The following is a 26,744-nucleotide window of genomic DNA, read 5'->3' as shown; positions in this document are numbered from 1 at the left end:
AGGCCAGACAGATGCCAACAACAATTAAAAAATGACTTTAAGAGGTCTCAACTTCTCTCACACACCCCACCTTTATCAAGCTTGTGTTTCTCACACATACCACTGTCATCGCCAGAAACATTTTAATGAATTTTGTGGCCCAAATCTAGGCAGCAGATTTAAAATTCTGAGGACCTGTTTATGATTATAACTATGTGAAGCTAAGAGTCCCTTTAGTGTCCCATTTATTTCACTATCAGAAATGTCTGCTTTCAACCTTTTCTCTAAAATCTAGAGAGACTTATTTAGAAAGAATCCCCAATATTCCAAATCTACACTGGAGTAGATCAAATTATCTTATGAAGAAGGAACACCACTGAAAGAAAGTGACTGTGTTATTGTAGTCTAAGGTGGTTAATACATTTTTAAAAATATGTACAGCAATTTTTTAAAGTATCTTATGTAACAACTATATCAAATTCTCTAAAATATTTCCATGCTAAAGTTTATTTGTATACAAGTGACAATCCTATCTCCATGTGCACAGAATTTACTCCCTTCACAGAAATGTTGATTGTGGCAGTTGTTTTTTTTAATGCAGTGTCTGGAAAAGATTTTTAAAAATTTAGTTACCTCTCCATGGCTTCAAATCTCATGCCTGTTAACCGCTTAACTCTATGGCTCCCAGGGAATTGCCGTCTTAGCTCTTGAAGACAAAACTGTATTTTTAAGAATAACACAAAGAAAAGGGGGGAGGTAAAAAACACAGTTTTCTTTCAAGTTGGAAACCAAAATCTGAGTGATGTTTATTTGAGAACAGTAACTGAGAAGCTCATTTGGCAGCAGTCTCGCTTAACACAACACTAAAGTACCATATCAACACTTCTTCAGCAATGTTTTGAGAGATACCAGGACACATAGACAGAACCCAGGTTTCATGCTACAAAAATATCCTGTAGTCAGTTAAAAAAAAAGACACCCCACTCCCAAACAACCCTACAATTTATAAACAAGGTAATTCTTTTGAGCTTCAACCACATAATGCAATTTGCACTCCTGTGGAGAGTTATGCAATTCAGAGAAATTAAGCCCTTAACTGACTAAATCTACAACCTAGAAAGTGACTTTTGAACAGTTTATTACTGTTCTGAACAGTGATGAAGTAATCATGATGTACCAAAGGAAGGTGATAGAAGGCAATAGCCAATAAAGGTTAACAAGAACGTGTATCAAAGTTTTAGTAATAACAAAGAAGGAAGTGTTCCTTGAAAATTAACTCTAGGGGTAGCAATTGTGATACTCTGTTTAATGTTGGAACTCCCAACTCCCATCAGCCCCAGCCAACACAGCAAATGGTCAGTGATGAAGGGAAGCCAAGTCCAACAACATCTAGAAGATGTCATGTTGGATATTCCCCTCTAGCTTAGTGTCCCCTTTGGTATACATTTTGTGTCAATGCTCTAAAATGGGCACATTCGAGTATTCTAAGAAGCATGGTTTCAGACCCTGCACAAATTGTATTTAACTAAGGTAGCCCAAACTCAGGACAGACTTTCCTACTTTCCCCCCTTCTATTCTATTTTCTCATAAGGGAGAGGGCAGCCAGAAAGGAAATGAATAATAAATATTAAAGGCAACTGCAAACAAGGTCCTACTTTCATCTAAGGCAAAGAAAATGGAGACACTATCTTTTCACACACAAGTATTGCAGGTGGCTGTCCCAAGCAGCCGTGAATTTGACCTCATGGTGTGCTCTTTTGCCACTGTCTCTCAAACGAAGGATCTTTATTCGTGAACTAAGGTCATGCATGGAGGGAGAGATACTGCAACAAGCTATGAACAGCCATTATGTGGTAGAAACAGTCCTAAAAACTACGATGAATAGCAAATAGAAATTGCAAAACACTTCATCTGGAACCAATGGCACCTATTTTTTCATAACAGAAGCCTCACATTTGTTGAGTTTCCTAGTCAGGAAGTTAAGAGTGCAAACCCCATTCTGGTATCAGGTGCCTGCAGCTGTGGCAAAAGATTAGTCAAAATTATGGCTATTTTGAATGTCCTTTCAACTAAGTATGTGGAACAATAAAAATCATAAGTTTTCATTAAGCCTTTAAACTGTTCTCGGTGTGGAGACCAAATAGTCACAGTGCTTGCATCATGCTGTGTTTCTTATAGGACACTTTGGGGCCAGAAGTTCAAACTTAAAACTACTGCAGCAATTATTAGCGTGTTTTTTAAAAAAAAACAACAGGTGTGAATTTGTTTGTTGGTTCCTTTAGGAAACCCTTCAGTAAAACGAAGGGAAATGTTCTTCATATCTATTTTTATTATGTGTTCTAAAAAATTCCAGATAACTTCATTACTACCACCATATTAAAACATGATAATCATCAGCGCAACATAGAAGTTTAATGCAACTTTCTGCCTTCAAACATTCTTGTTGATCCTGTGAAGCCACGGGGAACTAAGGATGATTTTGAAGGTGACTACTTTATGCTGGCACCCTTACAGCAAAACTTTCTAGGCTGCATCCTCACGCATCTTGACTTACAAGAGCAACCAGGTTTGGGTCGGCTGGCTGATTGGGTCCTGGGGTTTGCAATTCGCTGTGAGCTGCATGTTAAAGAAGAATTTGAGCAATCATTCTCGGAGAAGGGCCCACTAGACCAAGACAACTGTGCCAAATACCAACTAGTTACCAATATACCTTTTTGTGATAAGGTGCTCCAGTGGATGGTGGTCATACAACTCTAAGGCCTCTTGGATGAAGCAAGTTATTTAGATATGATTTCACGTTAGGGTTTGGTACAACACTACCTTTGGCAACCGTTATTCCAGGTGAGAGTGCACAACATGCAACCATGTTGATTCCCCTGGCCTTCTCAGAAGCCTTTGACACCAGTAACCATGGTATCCCCTCTGGACGAACCAACTGGGGTCAGAACTGGAGGAATTGCACTGCAGGCTTCTGTCCCTATCTTGACAATCAGTTCCAGAAGTTGGTACCCAAAATATTATTACTCTTCCATAGTATAAGATCACACTATGGTGATCCACAAGACTCCATTTTGTCCTGATACTATCAAAAGAAGATGCTGAGTGAGGTGTCATCAGTATTTATCTATTTTATCATATCCAGATGAAGCTGCAGATGTGCTAAATTACTGCCTGCAATCATCAATGGACCAGTTGGGGGACAATAAGCTGAAACTGCAGTGGGGGGGGGAGTGATGCTCATTCTGGGGTTACACTATCCCTAAAAGATCAGATTCATAGTTTGGGTGCTATTAAACCTGGTGGCATTACTTGGAAGCCAAAGTGCCCTTTGTGGCTTGAAGTCAACTGAGTTGTATCCCACGCTGACCCACTATTGATGGATGGCTGCTTGATCCAGCAGAGGACTCCAGCAGCAGAACACGGAGAGTGAGGCTTCCCCAACCACTGTACCCTTGAGGAGTGTGTGAGAGAGAATGGGACTTGCAAGGATTATGGTGAGTATGTGAAAATCACCAGAGTCCCAACCGGATCAAAAAGCCTTCCATCATTGACAGACCCACTGCCCCTGAAGCAATCAGAGACTGTTTGATTTGGTTCATTTCTAGGTTTTAATTACAAGAAGACCAACTACTTTTGATTTAGAAAGCTATTTTACTTTATTAAACTGTGAGTTTCAAAGAAAATTAAACCTACTTCCTTTACTATCACCTCAGGCCATCTTGAACTCAGTTTACATATACACAAAAACACTGTCCTAGTTTATTTGAAATATTTCAAAAGTGGTTTCCACTGAAGACAGAAAGGATATCAGTGCATGGGTGAAGTGATGCAATACAAAAGGGTCCCCCTTCTAAAAAACCCTTTATGTTGTAAAACATGCTTACCATTCTCCACATCTTGCTCTATATACAGCTGGTAGGACAGATTTTGGTTGAAAATTAGGAAACTCTTAACAGTAAGAGTTTTATGGCAGTAGAACCATACCTAGGGAATGGGCTCTATCCCACCATAAGTCTTCAAGCAAAGGTTGGATAGCTTGGTTGCTCTAGCTCTGGATTTCTCTCATCAAGGAAGGAGTGAAACAGATGGCTTACAAGCCCCTTCCAACTCCATGATTTTATCATGGCTTTCTTTTTATTGGGTGATACTGGCAAAATCTCCTGAACGAACAGTGATGTTCACTGCATCTCACTTTCTACAACCCCAGTCATATTTGAGATATCAGAATGAGATATTCTAATATAATAAAATTGTTCCAAAACTGTGTTCATAAGGTATTGATAAAGAAAAACTCTCTTATTCTTGAAATTACAATTAGCTTAAAAATTCATAAATGATCTTTTTCTCACATTCCCTTTATACTTTTCCTTGAGCTCACATCCACTGCCAAACTAAGGAACAAACTTTCAGCAAGAAAATTCTGTATACGTAATTCGAACATTTACATGGCTCTTTCACCAGAAGTTGCTGGTTAGAGAAAAAGTATCAAATTCCCTAGTTTGTAGGTCTCCTCCTTTTTTACCAAAATGAAAAGGATTTCCATAATACAAACATTTTCGTAGCAGCTATGCAATGGAACCCACATGCAAAACATTTACTGTAGATGGCACAAAAAAATCAGTAGATTGAGAGAGGTACCTTTCAATCATTTGAAAAGCTGACATACACTGAGATTCTGTATCAACATTTTCTTTACAATATAGCAGCTAAGATATTATTTTGGCACCCAGCTTGTATCCAAGTACTGTAGCTGTAAATATTTTTAGTACTTTTGAAAGACCTGTGATAATTATAAGCAAAATATTGGTGTAGGCATTATTTCATTTAAGGTTCTACAAGCCTCCAGGGTCTACACAATCAAAAAAAATCTCAGTATTAGTTTTCCCACAATGCTTGTGTTCATGCTAGCCTCACTGAAGGACCTAAACTGCAATAGTTCATCAGTATAAAATGGAAGCTAGATTTGTCATGAAGGAACATGACAGTTGTTAGTTGTTTCTTAAAAATAAATAGGAAAAATATGCACTCCAGCACTGAAGAGGACGAGTGCACAGAATTAAAATTAGTAAACTTTTAAAAGCAGCTTACTACAGAAATGCCAGACCATAACTTAGTGGGGGGGGGGGGGACTTATGAAGTAAATGGACCTGACTAATTTAAGTTCAGTAATTTCAACGTGTCTATTCTAAGTAGGATTTCATTGAATACCAGCCTATCATTCTATTCTTAAAGACACCGCCATGCCTATAAGGAACAGTGAGAGGAGCTCTTAATCTTTGAAGAACACAAAACTTTTTAGAACTTCACAAGACAACAAAAGAATTGCAACAGAATTTTGCAGTAGAGTGCTGCACAAATGCAATACAAAACCACTGGGGGTGGGGAGAGATTGTCTAGCTCCCCAAAAGCACATTGTGCTATAAACTGACCATCTAGAACCACCTATTTGCACCTCCAAAAAATTGCCCGGAAAAGTTTCACATTGTGTAAATTAAAAAGGAGCTTCCTCTCATTCAAGGCAGACTCTCCAGATTTCACCAATTCCCTCTCTTGCTGCAGCCCTCTATGTTACACACCATGCCATTCCAAAGGGTATCTCAAGCTTCAGGAGCAGCTTTTCAGGGGACATAGGGAGCCGCAGGAAGGAGGAGAGAATGGGAGAATCCTTTGCGGTAAGCAGTGTTCCAAGCCATTACATTTGCAGCAGAGGTCAGCTGGACTACTTACCAGTGCCAAGTCATCCCGACTGCAGTCCAATGCAGCAATCATCACTTGCTCATATATTATCCAGACTAGAAAACACACAAAAATACATCTGTCATATGAAATGAGGTAGTATGTTTTTCAAAACACCTAAAACAAATTACATTCTTTTGTTTTTTATGGAAACATGGACCTGTCATAATTAGTGCTCAAAATTAGTATGTGCTACTAAACACTTTTAAAAGCTATAGTGTTCACTTATGCTGCGTAAGCATTTTTGTAGTGTGTTCCATATTACAATGCAATATTACTACACCAGAATAGCTATTTATGATAACAAACCAACTATGGAAATGATTCACAGCTCCCCCAATTTCAAAAAGCACTTTGGGGGTTTAGCAGAACAACAGTTTTTAGGGGACACTTTCACCAATTCTGGTGTTCTGTTCTTCTCCATTTTTTCCTTTATGTCAGGGATGACATAAATGTTGTATTTTAGCATTTTGTTGGAAGCCGCCCAGAGTGGCTGGGGAAACCCAGCCAGATGGGCGGGATATAAATAATAAATTACTATTATTATTATTATTATTATTATTATTATTATTATGGGTAAACCCTGGCCTGAAAGCTGGATCAGGATCCCAAGCAATTTTTTGTAGCTCCCAGAGATATCTCCAATTTTGACAGGGGTGGCACAAAGCGGGGGGAAATGTAAAGGAGATACAGCACTATGGTGGGTACATATGTTTAAACTGAGTTTTGCATTTATGCCTGATGAGGGTGGTGAGTGAGACTGGGTGAATGGTTGTATGAATAAAGTGTATCATGTTGACTGAAGCTGTACATTATACTGTCATATAATGCTCTCTTGTAAGTTACAATGAACAATAATAAATAAAACTACCCTACTATACTGAGAGCATTTGGCATTCAAGAGGAAAGGCATGCACATGAAATAGACAAGTGTACAAATTTCTGTGATACACACATAGAATTGTTCTGTGTAAAAACTAAAGGTTTGGGAGGGTACAGATTGCCCCTCAATGAAAATCTACTTTCCACAGACAACACAACAATCACTCTGATTTTGGCTTTTACCACTTCAGTGAATGTGTGGCTATTATGTTCTATGCCTTCTTAATTAAAATCAGATTGCTTTCTTAGAATAGAAACTACATAGCCTCTGGAAACAAAAATGGATATGACACCAGGAAACATATGGAGGATTCATTCATATACATCATATGAACACTATTAATTAGGGAATCTACTATTGTCAGTGATTCTCCGAAAAGACAAAACGAGTGAAGTAAATATGTTTCCTTTATAAATTTACTAAGTGAAAGGCGATGAAAAACAGCACACTCAACTTCCCTGTTGAGATCACTGCCCTTTCTATCACCCACTGAGTTTACATTAAAACTCGGGAGACAACATATACAGGCCTGTTTTCCTGGGCACTTCAAATTTTAAATCTCAAAACCAAATAAGAAAGTGACTGTGCTATGCTATTATATGCAACTTTCAGGTGTATACCGAAGCCAGGTTTGGGGAACCTTTGGCCCTCCAGATGTTGCTAAACTACAACTCTCACCATCCTTGGCCATTGGCCATGCTTGCTAGAGCTAATGGGCATTGTAGTTCAAAAACATCTGAATGAACAGAATTTCCCCACTAAGTTGTTCTCTGAAAAAAATATTCTAATGCTCATCATTATGAGATATATTAGTAACATCTTATGATAACATCCCAAACTGAAAGACCTCTGGTCGAGTGTTCTAAGAAATGAACCCATTTCAGAAATATTGCTCCCCTCTCTCTCTTTGTATAATGTCAGTGTTACTGAGACCAAAACTTCCTAAAATTAAATAAAGAAGGGTACACCCGTTCTGATCTTTGAGACCTTTGCCAAAAATGAACTGCTCATACTGTCTGAATTAGGTTAACTAAGTTATAGAAAGGAAAGAAAGAGAAAGTAGAATGAGCTCATTAAAAACAAATCACTGATACTTATTCCCTTCCTGCCTACATAAGAGCCTTGGTCAACTTTATACAGTTTTCTTGCCATAAAACACTCTGATGCTTTATCCTGTGCTTATATAAAAAGAGGTATTGCATTATTGTGACTTTCTTTTTAAACAATTCCCTTCTGGTATAAAATGCTCTGTGCCAAGTTTCTGTCTGGGGAGAATTAGTATTGTGCACTTACGATCCCCCCAAATGATGTAGAGCTATTGTATATAATGAAAATCCAGGCACGCCCTAGACTCTCATGCCCAACGCTATAATAAAAGGAACTCTTATATTGATTCCACGTAGCTGAAGTTATGGTTAAATTTAAGGAATAACCTTCTGTCTCCATTTCAAAACTTAGCCATCCTTCAAACGAGTGAAGACAACCAATGAGTGAAATCTGGCCAAGGATGCTTGGGCCAAGGGTTCTCTCAAATGTATTTGCATGACTAGCGGGCCAGGCTATACATCCGATTAGGTATACATCTCCCTGCCCACACCCTTAAGTTGGAAAGCAGATCAAGAGTCAGGAAAACTGGCAGATGTTGAGCTTTATGGGCGTACCATACATCAGCATGCACAAGAAAAGTGAAGTAAAAGAAAAATAATATTGAGGGTGTAATAGGAGAATCAATCAGGTAATAATAAAAGCAGCTGCACAGAATAAAGACGGCAAGAGATGTGAAACAGCTTTGACCTACTGTCATCGCCAAGCTTAGCTGCATATTCATGAATTAATTCTTCTCCAACTTCCACTATCTGCTCACTGTTCCGATAGTTCTCTTCCCTCCATTTCCTCATTTTATCTCGCATCTCTGAAAAAAAAAAAAATGAAACAGTGGAATGACAATTCCTAATCAACATTTCTGAAAAGAATTGGTATGTACATTTTCTGTTTGATAATAATAGTTTTAGTAACTTAAAGTTTCTAGCTTTGAAATTATGTTTGTGGAAAATGAAATAAACATTGAGACTTTTAGGTTTACAGGTATTAGCTAACGAGTATTATCCCTTATACAGTGAAAAACCAGCACAACATGAACTCCCAAGCACATCTTCCATTACCTTTTAATACTGATCAGTAGCATTCAAAAGTGCAAAATGTGAGAGGCAATACACAGCACATTTAGAGGCTGAGAATCTTATCTCTATGCAGAGACAAAACACTGTCTGCCTGCAAGTGGTCATCATATTAGGCACCTGGCCAGAAAGAGTAGCATGGAAACAAAAACATGCCTGCACCAAGTCTGGTACCTGCTTCCTTTCCAATCATTCAAGGCAATTGATGTAATTATAATTCTAGGAAGATCATGAAGGTTATTTAATGAGAAATTGTTCTTACTAAAGCTGAAAGTGTGGTTCTCAATTAACTGATGTGCACCTGCCTACAGCCAGGTAATGGCCTCCCCCCCCCCCCAGTAATTTTGAGCTGGTTGTACAGAAAATCTCAGTTTGCAAGCCATTTATTTATTTCAGTTATTTGTTCAATTTTTATACTGCACTTTATCCAAAGATCCCAGGGCAGTGTATAACATTAAGAACATAATTTACGCAGCTTAATATTAAAAACATAATACTCAGCGTAATAATAAAATTATCACAATACAACCCCCACACACATTTAACAGGCCATAGTGGCCGAAGGCCTGGATAATGAGAAATGTTTTTGCCTGGCAGCTAAAGACGTGTAAAGATGACCCATTCTTGTGTTGTAAGCCAAGCTGTGTCTTGTGTTGTAAGCCAAGGTGTGTTTATGAATAAGTGTGCTAGCGCAGGTTGCTCAAATCACACAAGCCACACTCTTCCCTTTCTGAAGCCAGGAGAAAACAAACCCAAACAAAAAGAAATGTTGGATTCCTCTCATGGTTTATTTGGAGACAAACAAACCACAAGTGGTGGTTCACATGTAGCACTAAGCCAACACTAATTTGTTTCTTCCTGACTTGGGATAGGGAGAAATGGGGCAGGCGAGATCTGAGCAGTGTTCACCAACCATGCCTGCTTGTTCATGTTAAACCATAGTTTGGAGTACCATGATGGATGAAACGGGCCAATGTCTAAAGTCAAAATTTTCTCCTCTTGCTATTCAATATCTTTCAGCACTGGGGTAACTGATCATATTCACAGCATGTGGATGCTCAGTGATTATTGTGTTGCTGCCTTTATGGATGCCAGAAACATAATGCAGTACAAAATGCTGAATTTCAGGCTTAATGCATAATGGATTTGAACCTGTCAAGTTCTGTTTTATTTTATTATTTTTGTCATAATGCACATTTATGATTATTACTCCTTCAACTTGCCTGCTGCTTCTATGAAAGATTTGTAATTGCTTTGGGTAATATTTCCCAATGCAAACATATAACTGAACATGCATTGAGTCTTGAAGAGAAGGAGGAATAAGTTTCATCTCAAAATGAGTATATACTATTATTGCTTCATTGTGTTAGCTACGAAGCAGATCATTTTCTTCTATTGCCTCATCTGGGAACTCTTGGATTGTTTTCATTATTCCTATAAACTACAGATTATTCCAAGGCCATTGGTTGCTTTCTATTTCAGTAAGAATTTTAAAATTGGAATAGCAATGTACATATATATTTTCACTACTATTCCCTAAACTAATATAAAAGCATGGTCTGAGGGAGTGTGCAAAAAATTAAAATTATATCTAAAATTAATATGGCAACATTTATGTACACTTTTAACTATTTATTTAAATAGGGTAGTCATTACACTTCATGAACATTACATCATCTTCTATTATGAGGAAGACCAATGGGGAAGTTTTAAATCCTTATTAATCACACTTTCAAAGCATCCAAAATCACACAGAAAAAAGCAGTTTCTGAATAAATAATTGTCAAGAACACAGAAAGCTAGACTGCAAAAAAGCACTGGCAGCAGACATAAAAATCCACCTCAAACTCAAGTGATATAATCAATCAGTCAAGGTGGACCTGAAAGTCATCATGAATTCAAGCTGTTATATCCTGCCCAATGATGCCTTTTTTCACCCTTTATAAATTGTCTGCATAAGGATGTTGGCACACTGCAATTTGCTTGAGCACAGAGAGGTGGTGCTATGAACTACAGAGTGACAATAGCTCACCAGCCGACCTCCCTTAGTGGCAGGGGCAAGTGAAGAGAGACATAATAGTCCAACAAACCATGGAGGAACAGATAGACTAGGGCAGCTCCCCAGGAACTGCTTCCCAGTCTTGCTCTGATGCCACCCGCCACTTCCCTCCTAACCCTCCATTTTCAGATTTCAGATTAAAACTGCAGAGTGGCAGGAAATGAGGACTTTTTTCTGCCTCCCCACTTCCAGCTACTCTCTGAAGACCGGAGAACAGATCTTCTTACAAATATTGGGGGGCGGGCAGGGGAAGGACTATACCATGTGGAAAATTAACATAATATTTTAGCTGCAGTTCATTCATTTTCAGCTTTGTATTCTTGTTATAAAAAAGTTTGCCTAGATATTCTGTTGTTGCGCCCATAACCTAGGTTTAAGGTGCCATTCAGCTCCTGGTTTTCATATCTCAGTTTCTAACACTTGCGGGGGGGGGGGGAGCAGGAGTGGTGCTTGGCAAGACAGATGAGGTCAGCAACACAAGCACAGACACAGTCCTTTATCTTAAATAGAGAGAGAGGGAGGGAGGGAGGGAGGGAAAGATGATCAATTTTTCATGATGAAGAAAGCCATAGGTGACAACAGAAGGCATTGTGTGAGTAGGGACTCCTTTGGTTTGTTTTGGTGTACAGTATTTTTATTCTGGGACGCAGGTGGCGCTGTGGGTTAAAGCCTCAGCGCCTAGGGCTTGCCGATCGAAAGGTCGGCGGTTCGAATCCCTGCGGCGGGGTGCGCTCCCGCTGCTCGGTCCCAGCGCCTGCCAACCTAGCAGTTCGAAAGCACCTCCGGGTGCAAGTAGATAAATAGGGACCGCTTACCAGCGGGAAGGTAAACGGCGTTTCCGTGTGCGACTCTGGCTCACCAGAGCAGCGATGTCACGCTGGCCACGTGACCCGGAAGTGTCTCCGGACAGCGCTGGCCCCTGGCCTCTTAAGTGAGATGGGCGCACAACCCCAGAGTCTGTCAAGACTGGCCCGTACGGGCAGGGGTACCTTTACCTTTACCTTTTATTTTTATTCTGCCTATTATAGACATCTTAAATGCACAACAACTTATATTTTTAATTACATTTTAATAGAAAAAGAAAAGACTGAAGTTGTTGCTCTTCCTGTCACTTCAAAATTTACAAGTTAAGCTGTAAGTTTTAGATCAAACAGATTTCTTTCTATAGTCCACCCCATTCCTACCCCACATATGATTCCTTCCACAAATAGGAGGGGTGAAATAGGACTGTGCAAAATTTTATTTTAAAAGACAACCAAAACCACCACAGAGTTACATTTCATGTGCCTGAGTAAAAACTAAATGGTTCCTGACTCAAGACAACCTCTGGAAATTAAAAGATTGGACAGAAAGAATGCGATTGAATCTCAGACGTAGTGCACGGAGTGACAGTCCAAACATACACAAAATAATGGAAGCTTCCTCCATGAATTTACTCAGCCACTACTAAAGCCTCCATGCCATTATATCTCTCAAATGTAATAATGACTGAATATTAAAGTATAGGGTATCTAGTGATGGAAAAATATGAGACAGGCCATGTTTTGTCATTTGATCACTTAATATAAGAAAACAAGCACATTAAATGTCCAACAGTCTCAGCCCTGTACATGTTTATTTAGAAGGATCACTCCCAAGTGAGCATGCAGAAATTGCAGTCTAGTGCTGCAGCCTGATGATTTCTGTAGGAAAACAATATCAACTTTCAGCTTGTCACGATGGTGGTAGTGGCCCTCCATCTTAAATTAAATTTGGTCAGCCAAATTTAAACTTGAAAACAAGTTGTGGAATTAAGTTTCAAATCTACTGCCCTGGTTTGCAAGTAATGGCTTGCTAGCGCTCTAGTTGATTTCCTCATAGTGTGGCAAATGGAGGAGGGGCCGGGTGCAATGTTAGCAGTGCGCACCAGGATGCTTCCTCACTTCTAGTAAACCATAGTTTGCATAATTCTTGGCAGTAACTCCTGGAAGGGCCTGGGAGGATGGGACCCTGACTGACTCCAGCTACAAAAGTTGTGGATGCTGAAGAGACCAGGGAACATCTTGGCTGTCTCTTAGGGCAGACCCAGGTCACTGAGCCTGGGCTTCCACAGCCAAGGCCTGCTATGAACTACCATTGGCAGGACTGGTAGCAACAGCAGCAGATATGTTCTATGCTTATGATAATACTTTATTCTTAGTTATGATATTTAACATTTGCATTTTACATTTGACTTCCTTTGGTAATGTTTTATTTTGAAAGCATCAAGATAATATTTTAGTTTCCAGCTAATTATGTTGCTTTGAATGTACTATACTTTATTTGTCTTTCTTTGGGTAATGTTTTCTTCTGGACTGTTTTATTTGATGTTCTAATATGTTGTAAACAACTTTGAGATTTTTTCTTAAAAATATAAAGCAGCAGAGAAATGAAATGAATACTAATAATTCTGGCTTGTCATTACAGTGGTGCCTCGCAAGACGAAAAGAATCCGTTCCACGAGTCTCTTCGTCTAGCGGTTTTTTCGTCTTGCGAAGCAAGACCATTGACGGCTTAGCGGATTAGCGCTATTAGCGGTTTAGCGGCTTTTAGCGGCTTATCAGATAATCGGCTTACCGGCTTAGAAAAAGTGGGGGGAAGGAAAAAAACACCACAGGAACTCGCAAGACATTTTTGTCTTGCGAAGCAAGCCCATAGGAAATTCGTTTTGCGAAGCACCTCCAAAACGGAAAACTCTTTCTTCTAGCGAGTTTTCCGTCTTGCGAGGCATTCGTCTTGCGGGGCACCACTGTACATGCCTATCAGGCCACTGAATGACTCAAGAAATTCTCACAAATAATTTCTGTACACTGTGTCAAATTCTGTACCTCTTTCCCTATACTTTCATAGGCTACAATCTGAATATTGTTTCCAACTCTCTAAAAGAAAGAAAAAACGTTACATATATTTCATCCAGGCTGCTCTATCTGGTCCTTAGGACTTTCCACATGCCACATCCTCCTCCCTTTTAATTAAGATGAATAATAAAAGTAAAGAGACATGCAAAGGAAGAAGCACTGTAATAATGACTTCAATTAGACGTGCACAGAATGTGCCCTAAAAAAGTTGATCATGGAATCAACTGGAGGGGCAAGAAAGCTTCCTTCAGAAATTGGAAGTCTTGCTCAAATAAGGAAAACAAAAAGGAAGACAAACTTAGGCAAAATAAATACAAGCAGACAATAAGGGATGAAAAACAAATGAGTGCACTGCTAAACACCATCAAGAATAAAATCTATAAGTACATTAGAAGCAGGAAACCAGATAGGGAAATGGTTGAACCTCTGGACACCAAGGGAGTCAAAGGTGTGCTAGAAGAAGAGGATACTGCAGAGAAATTGAATGAATTATTTGCATCCATCTTCACAGTGAATGACGTAAGGCAGATCTCTGTGCCTAAACAAACCTTTTCAGGAAGGGAGTCTGAGAAATGGAGGCATATAGTGGTGAGAGAGTTTTAGGCCTTAATGACATGTTAAAAATGGACAATTCACTGGGTCCAGACAGCAACCGCTCAAGAGTTCTTACAGAACTCATATGTGAAATATTTAATGACTGGAAAGCAATGAACAGAGGCTTTGATTAACACTGACTATATAAGCAGGCCTGTATTATCTCAAGCATGCACAGATGGGTTGAAGTTCCTTGGCAATTCTGGATAACCTACAGAGCATGCATTTCTGAGTGTCAACATTATATTTGAAACTATTACAAAATCTCCATTCACAGTTTATTTTATGAACAAGAGAAACTAGTTTTATGAAAGTGACTGTTCCCTGAACTACAGTAAGCCTGCAAATTACGTGGGGGTTACTTTCCAGGGATCACACCTTAAACCCAGAATCACGTACAGTCAAAACTCAACGAGTTCAACGGCAGGTGGGATTGCCAAAACCATTTCCCCCAGAACCCCACCCCCTTTCTGCCCCTTTTTATTAATGTTAATTTCTGCCATGTGTGTAAAGCTGAATGTGCACAAGTTAAATGTGTATAAGTTGTGGGCCTACTATAAACTGGTTAATTAAACTATCAATGGCATTTTAAACTGGGGGAGGTATTATTTTTGTTTGTTATTATGTTATGCATTTTTGCATTTTTATATTTTGAACTGCCCTGTGATCGTCAAATGAATGGTGGTTTAGAAATTTAATAAATAATAATACATCAATATTGCCACATTTTAGGGGCCTGGAAAAACCGATGCAGGAGGAATTACCTCTGCCCAACCCACACAACTGCTTCCTACAGAGGTTACCAACATGGGAAACAAGCATATGGAAATATTACCCCCACTGCTCAAGTATCTTATCAATAGATGCTGTTTAGATAGGGAGCTGGTAGTTGGGTGATCTGCCTCTAGGGATTAACCTGTTTAGTCTTTTGATCCTCCATACTCTATGGTTTCACAATACGGAATTACAATAACAAGTAATGCTAGTAAGACATGACACTGCAGTGGCACCTCGGAAGTCGAACGGATTCTGTTCCAGAAGTCCGTTTGGCTTCCAAAACGTTCGGAAACCAAGGTGCGGCTTCCAATTGGCTGTAGCCAATCCAACTGCAATCCAATTCCAATTGCAGCCAATCAGAAGCCGTGTTGGACATTCAGGTTCCAAAGAACCTTCGCAAACCAAACGTTTGACTCACAAGGCATTCGGGATCCAAGGTACGACTGTACTGCGATACTGGACAGGTTATAAAATACATTTTAAAAAATAAATCCCATAGAAAGGAAGGAAGGGAGGAAGGAAGGGAGGGAGGGAGGGAGGGTTTGGACCTGATACCCCCCTTTCACTCCCCTTAAGGAGTCTCAAAGCGGCTAACAATCTCCTTTCCCTTCCTCCCCCACAACAAACACTCTGTGAAGTGAGTGAGGCTGAGAGACTTCAGAGATGTGTGACTAGCCCAAGGTGCATGTGGAGGAGCGGGGATGCGAACCCAGTTCACCAGATTACGAGTCCACCACTCTTAACCCTACACCACGCTAGTTCATTTAAATACTGCCAGTCTGAGGAAAATGGATGGCAATAATCTTCTGCTTTTTATTTCTACTTCTTTGAAAGCAGATACGATTAGGTTTCCATTATGAAGTAGATAAGTATGCATATTAATAAATAAATCTAGTTAAATCTTGTTGAACTACTTAATGATTATTCTGCCTGTAGTAGCAACTGTAATGCATTCTGTTAGATGCTGTATAATTTTTAATTGCATTTTTATCTAAGGAATTTAAATTGTAATACAATAAAACACAATACAAGAAATAAAAGGCAATAAAAACACAATTAAAATCATTATAAATATTTAATGCAGACATGCCACAGACAACCTGAATGAAGCTTGTGGACTACTGGTGGTCCACAGACCACACTTTGGAAAACCCTGCTTTAGTCTGAATTCTTACTTAACACTCAAGTAAGAACTATATGCAAGCATAAGAAAGATTTCAGAAGCCACAAAGAAAGCAACAAATTAGAACTGCAATCCCGCATGCCCTTAATTGGAACCGAGTGGATCTTTCTTCCAAGTAAATATGCACAAGATGAATCTGCAAGAATCTTAAGACTGACCACAACCTCATTGCTTTTTTATAGATGTATATGCTTACGACTCATGGAATGTAGCAGCTGAAAGTACAAGCTGAAAAACAGGAAAACCCAGGTTTTGGTTGGCCTTGGCAAACTACTTTTGTCCAAGCCTCAAGCCCTCAACTGCAATATGGAAGCAAATATATTGGTCATGAAGCACTGTAAAGCTCTTCAAACAGGCAGTACTCTGTAATGAACTCCTCTATTGCATAGTAATGCATTATATTACTATGATTACTTGATTTGGTTTTGATTTTATTTCTTGCATTTCTATGCCACTTTCCATCCAAATGAATCCCAAAGTGGCTTACAAGAAACGAATTGCAATAATAGAACAGAGTATCACAAGTCCTGTGTTAAGTCATATTATATGATTATCAAATCAAAAAGGCATTTATAATCTATAAAACAATATTAACAAAATAGCAACAAAAAATAAGCTAAACACTATTAAGTTTATAAGCCCTACCCCAGTGACTCATAATCTTTCACTCTATTCAGTTTATTAAAGTACATATACACATCCATCATACAGAAGGACCTGGATCTAAAAGAAATACCTACAACAGAGCTATACTTTTAACTTATTAGTTATTAAGTTAAACCTGCGACCCAACCAGTGATGTTCAAGGCAGTGGCCAACAACTGAATGATACAACCATCTCCATGTCTTCGAATTTATTCAGCTGCTGCTAAAAGGCCCTTGCTAATACATTACTTATAAAGCCCCATCACTGCACCTGGCATTTTACAAAGTTTCATTATCTTCTCTCTGACCCCCAGCGCCAAAGTTCCCTGTCCCAAAGAGCATACAATCCCAAATTTTAACAGTGGGGGGGGAGGCCAACAGTCAATGAAGGGGTGACGGTAAAGGTGTAGATTTATCAATCTTTAGTTAGGAAAAAGGATGAAAGGAAATGGCTTTTCAGAGGAGATAATTTTAAGATGAGTGTCCTGAAGGAAGATGGGGGAAGAGTCTCCACCTTCGCCCCCAAGCTCTGCGCCCTCAATCTCCAATGTGGGTTTAATCAAGAAGAAAAATCTTAATTCACTGATAAACAGGACTAGGCGTATATGTAGCCAGGGGGGCAGCTGCCTCCCGAATCAAGTAAATAAATGAAAAACGCTTAACTAAAAGTATACATTGTAGAAAAATTATGACAGATATTTCTGAGAACTTGGGGTCAAAAGAATGTAATTTAAAACAACTGTTGTCAAGACATTTCATTCCGAATCTGCTACAGAGCCAGGCAGAGGATAGTGACAGGGGAGTATTCTGTCTGCCTAACATAAATCCTGGCTACACTCATGCTGGGGGGGGGGGGGGAGTTAAATCTGTCCTTGTGTTCGCTGTGACCACGACAGGGCAGGTGAAAAACTGTGACCACGACAGGACAGGTGAAAAAGGAAGGCTGTAAACTCCTTGAGATCACCGTCCCCTATGTTCCTAGTAAGGTAAAGGTAAAGGTAAAGGGACCCCTGACCATTAGGTCCAGTCGCGGACGACTCTGGGGTTGCGGCGCTCATCTCACTTTATTGGCCGAGGGAGCTGGTGTACAGCTTCCGGGTCATGTGGCCAGCATGGCTAAACCAGAGCAGCGCACGGAAACGCCATTTACCTTCCCGCCAGAGCGGTACCTATTTATCTGCTTGCACTCTGACGTGCTTTCGAACTGCTAGGTGGGCAGGAGCAGGGACCGAGGAGCGGAAGCTCACCCCGTCACAGGGATTCAAACCGCCAACCTTCTGATCGGCAAGTCCTAGGCTCTGTGGTTTAACCCACAGCACCACCCTGCATAAATTGTGGGCTTATTGTATTCAGTGTGGCATCCAATGCAATATATCATATACTTAACAACAATAACAACTTACTTTTATTTAGCCTCTCATTGAAACTCTATCAAGAGGCTGCATACACTTCTTTCACAACTTTATCCATTGTTGACGCACTTAGGAATCATTGTCACCTAAATAGCACTTTTCAAAGCACCTTGTACACATTATCTTACTGTAATCCTTAAAAGTATCATCCCCATATTGCAGACTGGAGCTAAAGACCTTGTAAATTCAAAGGAGAGATGAGATGAGATTCGCGGGGATTCGAACCGCAGACCTTATGATCGGAAAGTCCTAGGCTCTGTGGTTTAACCCACAACGCCACCCACGTTCCTACTCGGACGCAAATCCCACCAGGTAAGCAGCCCCGCAAGCCATGATGGGGTTAATTCTGTGCGTAGATCAGCTTCGAGAATACCACCTAAAGGACTCCCAGACCAACTGTGCGGGGGGGAGAGACGGCGAAGTTGCTGAGGCTTTTTCGCCTGGCGTGGGGAGGCGCTAGCAAGGCCTCGGCTATCCTTCCGAAGCGGCGGGCGCCTCTCCCCCGCCCCAGAGCCGCTGTCGCTGCGCCCACACCTCACCCTGGGTCTGCCCGTATCGCGCCCTCCCCTTCTCGCCCCCGCCGAGCCAACGCACACCGCGGCCGCGCGGCCGGCAAGTTACCTTCCCAAGTGACATCGTACATATCCGAGACCTTCGCCATCTTGCCGGGCTCCCCTCACGCCTCGCCTGCGCCACGTGACCGCCCGGAGCCCCGCCCACAGAGTTTCCTGGCCCCCGCCCCGAGCTCAATCGCTGACAGATCCGAGCCTGATTGGTTGGAGGGAGCTAGGGGCGGGATTCGCTCGCGGAGGGCGGGGAAAGCGAGCGACCTTCTTCGTCTCAGGTTGGCCTTAAAAGCGCCTTTCGCTTCTCGGTCTCCAGTTCGCTGAGGCGGACGACCTGGGTGAAGGGTGGCGTTTATACGCGGCTTTCAATCCAGGGATTTAGAAATCGTTTTATTTAGCTGCTTGCTTCCTTAGAGGATGTGTTTATTAAAAAATAAAAAGGGGGGTTTCCCACAGCCGCTTATGTAAAGATAGTTTAAAAAAAGAGGGGGGGGGATATCTATTCCCTTCCCTCAGGTTTACAGTGTAAAAGACAAGACACGCCACCTTACCTCATAAAGGAAAAGCACATTCACAAGTGAATTAGATCTTACAACATGAAGTAATAGCTGTTTCCCACCCCCACCCCTTTTATTACATATTATTTTATTCCGTATTTCTTATTGGATTGCTATAACAAAGTCCTGAGATAGGAAAAAGAAAAAGACATGCAAGGGCAAGGGAGAGAAGAGGGAGAGGGGGGAAATTCTTAATTTAATTTGCTATGTGAAATTAATTTAATTTACTACGTGGAAAATATTTTTCCCCTCCACCCCCCCCCCCAAAAAAAAAGCAGCACAGACTTTTTTCTTTTAACCTTTGGGGCTTTTTGCCTCTGGTGCTCACTCTTAACTGTCTTTTCTTTTGTACACCTGTGTATTATTTATCTCCCATCTTTCTTCACCCAAAGATGGACACCGAAGGGCTCACAAGAATAACGGAAACAGCAAACCGTAGTAGTAAGCCCAAGACACAGTAGTAAGCCCAAATACAAGACACACCCAAAGTCATGTAGTATAGAAGTAGTGGGAAATGGCATACAGGAGAGGTACATCAAGGTTGTTTGGAAGGCATGTGACTTTATCCTCAAAAGTGCTGTGCAAAACGTGTCGCAGTGGATCTTCAAGGCTTTCCTCCACAGAAAACTATCTCCAGACCTCCCTGGAGAGCTGTGCTCCCCCTGCACAAGGGACCAACCCAAGGGGGTACAAAACTATGACTTGAGAGCATGCGCAGAACAGAAGGAGAAAGGGAGGAAGATGACAAATTTTGTCCTTGCCCAGGGCACAATATTACCAAAGTCTGCCCCTGCTGGAGAGTTCAAGGATGCAACAGAGGCAGCCTATTTTGCTGCTCTCATTGCCACACAGTAGTCCTGATGATGGAGTATTGCAGAGGCTACCATGTCCACCCATGTCCACCCGCCCATTGTATGCAGATATATGGACCTACATAACTAATTATGACAGAGCACAGTTGTCTTATCACCCTTTCATGGTGTCCTCACATCAAAGCCTACTGTACAGATGTTCATGCTGGTACTTTTTGACATGTATGTACCCCCGCTGTGATTCTTTATCCCTCCGTATTCCTCGATCCTGGTTGGCAAGTAAAACCTGTGCCACAAAAGTACAGGATTTCCAGCGTTTTAACTGATTCCATAGCAAGTTATGTGAAAAAGCAGTGATTTCATACTTGGAAGAAACTCGCACATGTGTTTTCATCAACATCTCGCATAGGCATTTAAGTCCCATTGTAAAATCTCAGGCTCCTTAACCTAACTTTTTGCTGTCTTTTACACATGCAGTGAGCACATGATTTCTCCCAAAAAAATTTAATAGTGCGGTAATGCCCACTGCATAATCTCGCACACATATATTTCAGTCTTCCTCATATAATACATCACAAAATAGGACGCATGATTGGGAAAATTTTTATTATAACTTCCATGCCCCATTCCAAAACCCACCAAACCTCCATAGTCATCCACATGCACTGGGTAGTAACTGCTGTGGTAAATTGTTCAAACTTAGAAGCATCTTTCATTGTCCTTATACTTTCTGGAATCCTTCGCACTGTTTCACACACATACTCGTATAGAAATCCATGGTAACTGCAAGAAGCAAGAAGGCTGATTCACACGAGCATGTTTCAAGCTTTCCTATTTATTTTTCCCTCCAGTGTAATTTTGAGGTCATGAAGCCTTCAGCTGGGCACCCACTTTTGCAGTGCCAAGTTAAATAGGGAATGGAGCCTGTGGTTATGGCAACGTGCACCTCACCAAGCAATTATTACAGTTTAATAAAGGATTCCCACCACCACCACCACCACCACCACCACCACAGAATCAGCCTTCAGGTAAGATTTGAACTGTCAATGAGGTAACCAGATTCAGTGGATCACATTGCTACTAGGTTTTAGGGCTGTTCCACACTTTAGGCATAATTGCTGCAGATGCATCAGTGGTGTTTTCTGTAGTATTCATGCGGGTGGGGTGACATTTCCTTCACACAATTTCATCTAGGTTTTAAATGTGAGGTGGACAACCTGTGCTTAGGGCTAAGTAGCTATGGGGTTTAAAAAACAGAACTTTGGCATGGTATGTGAGCTTAAATGTGTCAACTCAGAACTAAGCCCAATGAGTTCAGTTGAACTTACTCTCCAGTAGGTGTGCATAGGATTGATCCTTAATTATTTATCTACAGATCTTACACCATTTGTCTATGATCGGTAGGGTTTATGACACCACCACAAAATGTCACAATATGGACTTTGTTTTACTGAGCCTTGGTTGTACACACCAGTTTGAAAGTTTGAGAGAGACTGTATTTGGCATGGACAATATAGCACTGGCATAGGTTTCTTCCTCAATGGAAAAAGGAACCAGGTTGTGACTTCATTAATTAACCACTTCCATATGAAGGCTCTTTTCCCAGAGAACCAGACGGAGTCCATGCAATTCATGGCTCTCAAAACTTGTAGTCATCTTGCAGTTGATGCTGCCAAGACTGAGTAGAGAAATTGGGGGTGGGGGAGTACTGGTATTATTTCTGAACTCTCCATCTCTTCCCAGTGAACCTTCTTTAAAATATAAGGAGGGAAGAAAAGGAAAGGTGTGTGAGCAACCTGTGATTTTATTCACACAATGCTGTATTTTTTTAAAAAATGTGATACTTACACAGTGGCTAATAAAATCAGTACAGTGACCTTTTCAGGAGATTTAAGAGCAGTTAACTGTTCTGGAGAGTACCTGAATACATGCTGAGATCACAAATGACCGCATCCTGGCACCAGAGCGACTTTTCAGAGACATTCTAGTATGTGCTGTTCATGCGTTTAAAGTTATTGGGAGCTTCTGCACTCTACATTAGACCTGAAATTTGCACACATTTGCTCAACAGAGAAACACAACTACTGCAAACTCCACTGTGATTAAGGGTCATCCCAGTTACACACAGGTTTTGAGAGTTTTGGAGTTTTATTTTTAGCAGGGTCAAATAGAGGGAGTGAATTCAAGACTGCAATCTTGCGCACATAGTCCCATCACACTCAATGGACCTTGTGAGTAAGACAGCACTGTAAATCACACACCAGGCAGTTATAATGGTCAGGGATAACTGCAAAAGATAAGGAGGCGTTTTATCTTCAAACCATTTGAACTGGCTTCCTTGATTGGAAGTTGCTTTTCTAGGATTCCAGAAAATTCCTTCCAAATGGGGCATTGCTAGGTACATGAGACACAAAAGTTCTAGAGCTCAGTCTCTCTCTCTCTCTCTCTCTCTCTCTCTCTTTCTCTCTCTCTCTCTCTCTCTCTCTCTCACACACACACACACACACACACGTAACCTGCTTCCCATCCTTTGTACTGGAAATCCTTTAACTAGAGAGGCCAGAGGTTGAGTCTGAGACATCATGAATGCAAACCATGCATTCTACCACTGAATTCTGGCCATATGGTTAAGGACCAGCTTCACTGGGGGATTTAAAAAAAAACAAAAAACAGCACTATTCAAGATCAAATTGGAGTCTAGGCCCTGGCCAGTGACCACTTAACCTAGGCAGCTTTGCAAGAGAAAATGAATTCCATCTTCAGAGGGGTGGAGGGACCAACAATTTTCAGCCAGGAGATGATTTTGTTAGAGCACATACCTGAAACAGACTTGCAAGCAAGCTTGATTCTATTTAAAAAGTTGGCAACAAACCCTTGTAAAATTCAAGGCCATGCATTCCAAACATATACTAAGGAACACCTGCGAGCTCTGCTTTGGGACAAGGAGGTTAATGTGTTAGTGTAAGTCGATTTGTGGCCAAAAACTTAAAATCCGTTACTTGTGCAAAACATTCTGTCAAACTGAAGGACATGAGCAAGGAAGGCAGGGATGTTTTAGGGAATGTTGTCGCAGACTGGAAAGTAAACTAGTCATTTAACCAAAATTCAGTTAGCTTTCCTTTTATTTCATCCACCATTCCCGCAGGCCTGAAGAGTCCTGCAAAAGATGGCTTGGAGCATAAATGATGTCATGTGACTCCCTGCCCCCACTCTCTACCCCAGAACAAGGAGAACTATGATGTAGGAGATTTCGAAACAGACTGACATGAGAGGCCAAAGAACAGATGGAAGCCTTAAGTTTTCAAGGTTGGCCCAAGAAATTTTGTTGCCTGAGGCAAAGGACAAGATGACTGCCACCCCTTCAAAGCACAGAAACTGCCTGGATGGGCAGCTGAATCTTAGAAGACTCAGGACAGGCAGTGTGGCACTCTGTACTTCAGTACCTTACCACCACGCCCTGCCTGCTCCACAGTCATAGCTGTCAACTTTTCCCTTTTCTTGCGAGGAATCCTATTCGGAATAAGGGAATTTCCCTTTAAAAAAGGGAAATGTTGTCCACAGCGCCTATGGGCAGGACTGGCCCTGTAAGTTCTGCACCACTAGCACTCTAGTTCTCCAGCAGCAACAGAGCAGACTCAGCTCCATAGGCCCAGCCTGACTAGTGTCAAGTGACTACGCAGGGCTATCCAGACCCTAGAAAGTCCAGACAAAGGGAAAGGAGTCTTGCGGCAGACTAGATTTATTGTGGCACAACATTCCACATATTGTGGATTAAGTCAGCTGCAGCACATGAAGGGGTGGCAGAACCGTAGCTACGGGTGAGCTAGCAGGGATTTTGCCCCTGGTGAAGCCTCCATTGAGGGGCACCATTGAGGCTGTATGCAAATGTGTGGGGTGTGTGGCAAAGTGAGTCTTTGACCCGGGTGGAATAAAGCCCCATACGGTGTAATATGTCATGTGTTGTTGTTCATCAGATGTTGTATTTACCTAATTTTAAGACCTGCTAAGGAACAGATGATTGTTATCTGTCCTGATGTGTAAAACAACACAACTCAAAAGAAGGTGTTTTCTTTTCCCATGACTGTGTTGAGGTGGAATTCCAAGGTAACTCTAGACAGGGAGGAGGATGGGGACAAAACTAGGATAAGTTGGCTTTGCCTGTCCCTGGCTGTCAGGGACCGTGCTGAGGAGGGCTGCACTGAGGAGGAATGGTGGGAGCCTCCCACTACCCTTGCTACTGATCAGGATCCTGAATCTTCCCAGGAGCAGGAGGACAAGTATAGATTTGGTCTGCAGAAGGGCATAGTTCAGAAGGCAGAAGCTGGGAAACACTGGATGGGGAACAGCTAGGAGAAGAAGCACTGGGAGAGAGAGAGTTAACAGATTCACTGTCTCTGGAAAGCATTCCTCCACCAGAAAAGCTGATTAAGGTAGCAGAACAGAAAGCACAGAGATTACGAACTCAGGTTACAAGATGCAGTTGTGACCTGGGTGATTAAGGAGGAAGTGGGTGAAACTCTGAATTGGGAGCACTGCCATTCCTAGGAAATGGTCTCTTTGTTCTCTCGCTGTGATCATTAAAGTTTCTAACTGGTAAGAAGACTCCTTTTCCTTTTACAGATAGGTAGCCGTGTTGGTCTGCCATAGTCAAAACAAAATACACAGTGTATCTGAAGAAGTGTGCATGCACACGAAAGCTCATACCAAGAACTAACTTAGTTGGTCTTTAAGGTGCTACTGGAAGGAATTTTTTTATTTCCTTTTCCTTTGTTCTGCTTATCTACTGCCCCGGGGGCAGGGGGGGAGCCAATTCCCTGAAGCCTGACAATGCTCATACCTTCTATTGGTCTTCCTGCCTCCCTACCAATCCCAACGGCCACCAGTCACCATTGGAAACAGACTCCAGCTGCTGTGCTTGTTTTCAAGCTTGACCGAGGCCTAACAACAGCACTTGGCCAGTTTTCTATTTCTACCCTGCCGAATCTCTGAAATCTGTAGCTGCTTGTCGATTGACTACATAAACCCAAACTCTTCTCAAACTCCATAAAATAACCAAACTTGAAGGTGTTTTAGCTAAAACTTCTCCAAAGTCTGGGAGGACTGTGTGCCAGTCTTGGCTCAAGCAAGCTCTTTAAGTCAGAAGCCTTCGCTTTGCAGTTTGACTATTCATCTCCTGGCTTCTAAAACTGAAGCCACAGATGGAAATTTTAACTAGGGAGAAGCAAGGTTTTTGTGCAAAAACAACAACACATGAACAAACCCTTAAGAAAAACAGGATTTGGCTAGTGAATGTCATGTAGTATTAGTTTTACAGCTAAAAGGACAATACAATAGTAATCTAGCAATATATATATAGTGGATTTGACACAGAGTCTTAATTAAATATATTCAACTAGACACCATCTTACTACTACTACTATTATTATTATTATTATTATTATTATTTAATTAAACACCATATTATATACGGACGGAGTAGGGAAGAAAATCTCTATTGTGGTAACATATGGGATAGAACCCAAGAGAGACCTATTGAGTCATACAACCATATAGCTTTAAGAGAGCTCTGCAGTCATATAGGTCAAGCTGCCTTTTGCCATATCTTCCTGAAGGTTTCTATTAATGAATTAGCTCTTTGGATTGAAGTATGGGGCCTGCCCATAAACACGGCACACTTCCAAGAGTAAATGCACTTTTGTGCAGAACCTCTGTGCTGTATGATATAACTTCCACTCCCTGGTAGTGTGATTTTCCAAATGTGTCTTGCATTTGATAACCTGATATCACTGGTGCAAGAAGAGCAGTTGACCTAGAGCAGATGTCCATAAATGTTAAGCACGCTTGAAGAAAATCAAATGGACCACACCACACCTTTTGCTCATGATCAAATAACACCATTAACCTGTGGTTTTGAGAGATGTTGTCTAACAACAGTGGTGTTGCTTGGCAAACTTGAATGTTTTGTGACTTTTCATTTGTAGCTTATTACTTTTGTACCGTGTCCTGCCTCTAATAAGCTCAGTGTAGCATACATGGAAATTTTGTATTTAAAACAACCCTGCGAGGGGATCAGGCTGAGTCAAAGTGACTGACCCAGAGTTCCATTCAGGTGTCCCTTTAGAAAGCTGGCCATCTGCCAATCACGAGCCTCTTCCTATTGACTGCTATGACTTGTTACGATCTGGCAAACAATCGCTTTGGAGAAGGTCCAGGACTGTATTCTCACTCAGTTTGCCTTAGGAAGAAATGTGTTAGATGTGCTGTTTGGACCTGAAATGATTCAGAAGTGAAAGCATCTCTGGATGAAGAAGACATACTCCCTCATTATGACTCTTTTTAGATGGTTCAACCCATAGGAGAAATGTGCTAAGAGGAAGGCACGTTTGGCAAATCCACACCGTGATCAACTCCCGCCCGGAAACCAATGTCCCCACTGTGGAAGGATGTGTGGATCCAGAATTGGCCTCCACAGTCACTTACAGACTCAC

At 41.2% G+C, this 26,744-nt stretch overlaps 1 protein-coding gene and 1 long non-coding RNA gene across 2 annotated transcripts in view; one reads left to right on the top strand and one right to left on the bottom strand.

Moving 5' to 3' along the window:
- Window positions 1–19,052, bottom strand: part of EMC2 (ER membrane protein complex subunit 2) — a 42,105-nt gene extending 23,053 nt beyond the window's left edge. The window contains exons 1-4 of the mRNA XM_079984503.1: window positions 18,943–19,052; window positions 8,397–8,510; window positions 5,707–5,771; window positions 613–698 (exon numbers count right to left, since the gene is read on the bottom strand). Of these exons, the coding sequence (XP_079840629.1) occupies window positions 613–698; window positions 5,707–5,771; window positions 8,397–8,510; window positions 18,943–18,982 (305 nt within the window). The 5' untranslated portion in view covers window positions 18,983–19,052. The remainder of the gene's footprint in view (window positions 1–612; window positions 699–5,706; window positions 5,772–8,396; window positions 8,511–18,942) is intronic.
- Window positions 19,053–19,119: 67 nt separating this feature from the next.
- Window positions 19,120–24,836, top strand: LOC307220608. The gene is made up of 3 exons (XR_013840984.1): window positions 19,120–19,165; window positions 21,108–21,284; window positions 23,402–24,836. It is a non-coding gene; the product is annotated as an uncharacterized lncRNA (long non-coding RNA).
- Window positions 24,837–26,744: the final 1,908 nt, after the last annotated feature.

This window comes from Podarcis cretensis (assembly GCF_951804945.1).
Source record: "Podarcis cretensis genome assembly, chromosome: 7".
Classification (NCBI taxonomy): domain Eukaryota; kingdom Metazoa; phylum Chordata; class Lepidosauria; order Squamata; family Lacertidae; genus Podarcis; species Podarcis cretensis.
This window is presented reverse-complemented; position numbering and strand designations above follow the sequence as displayed.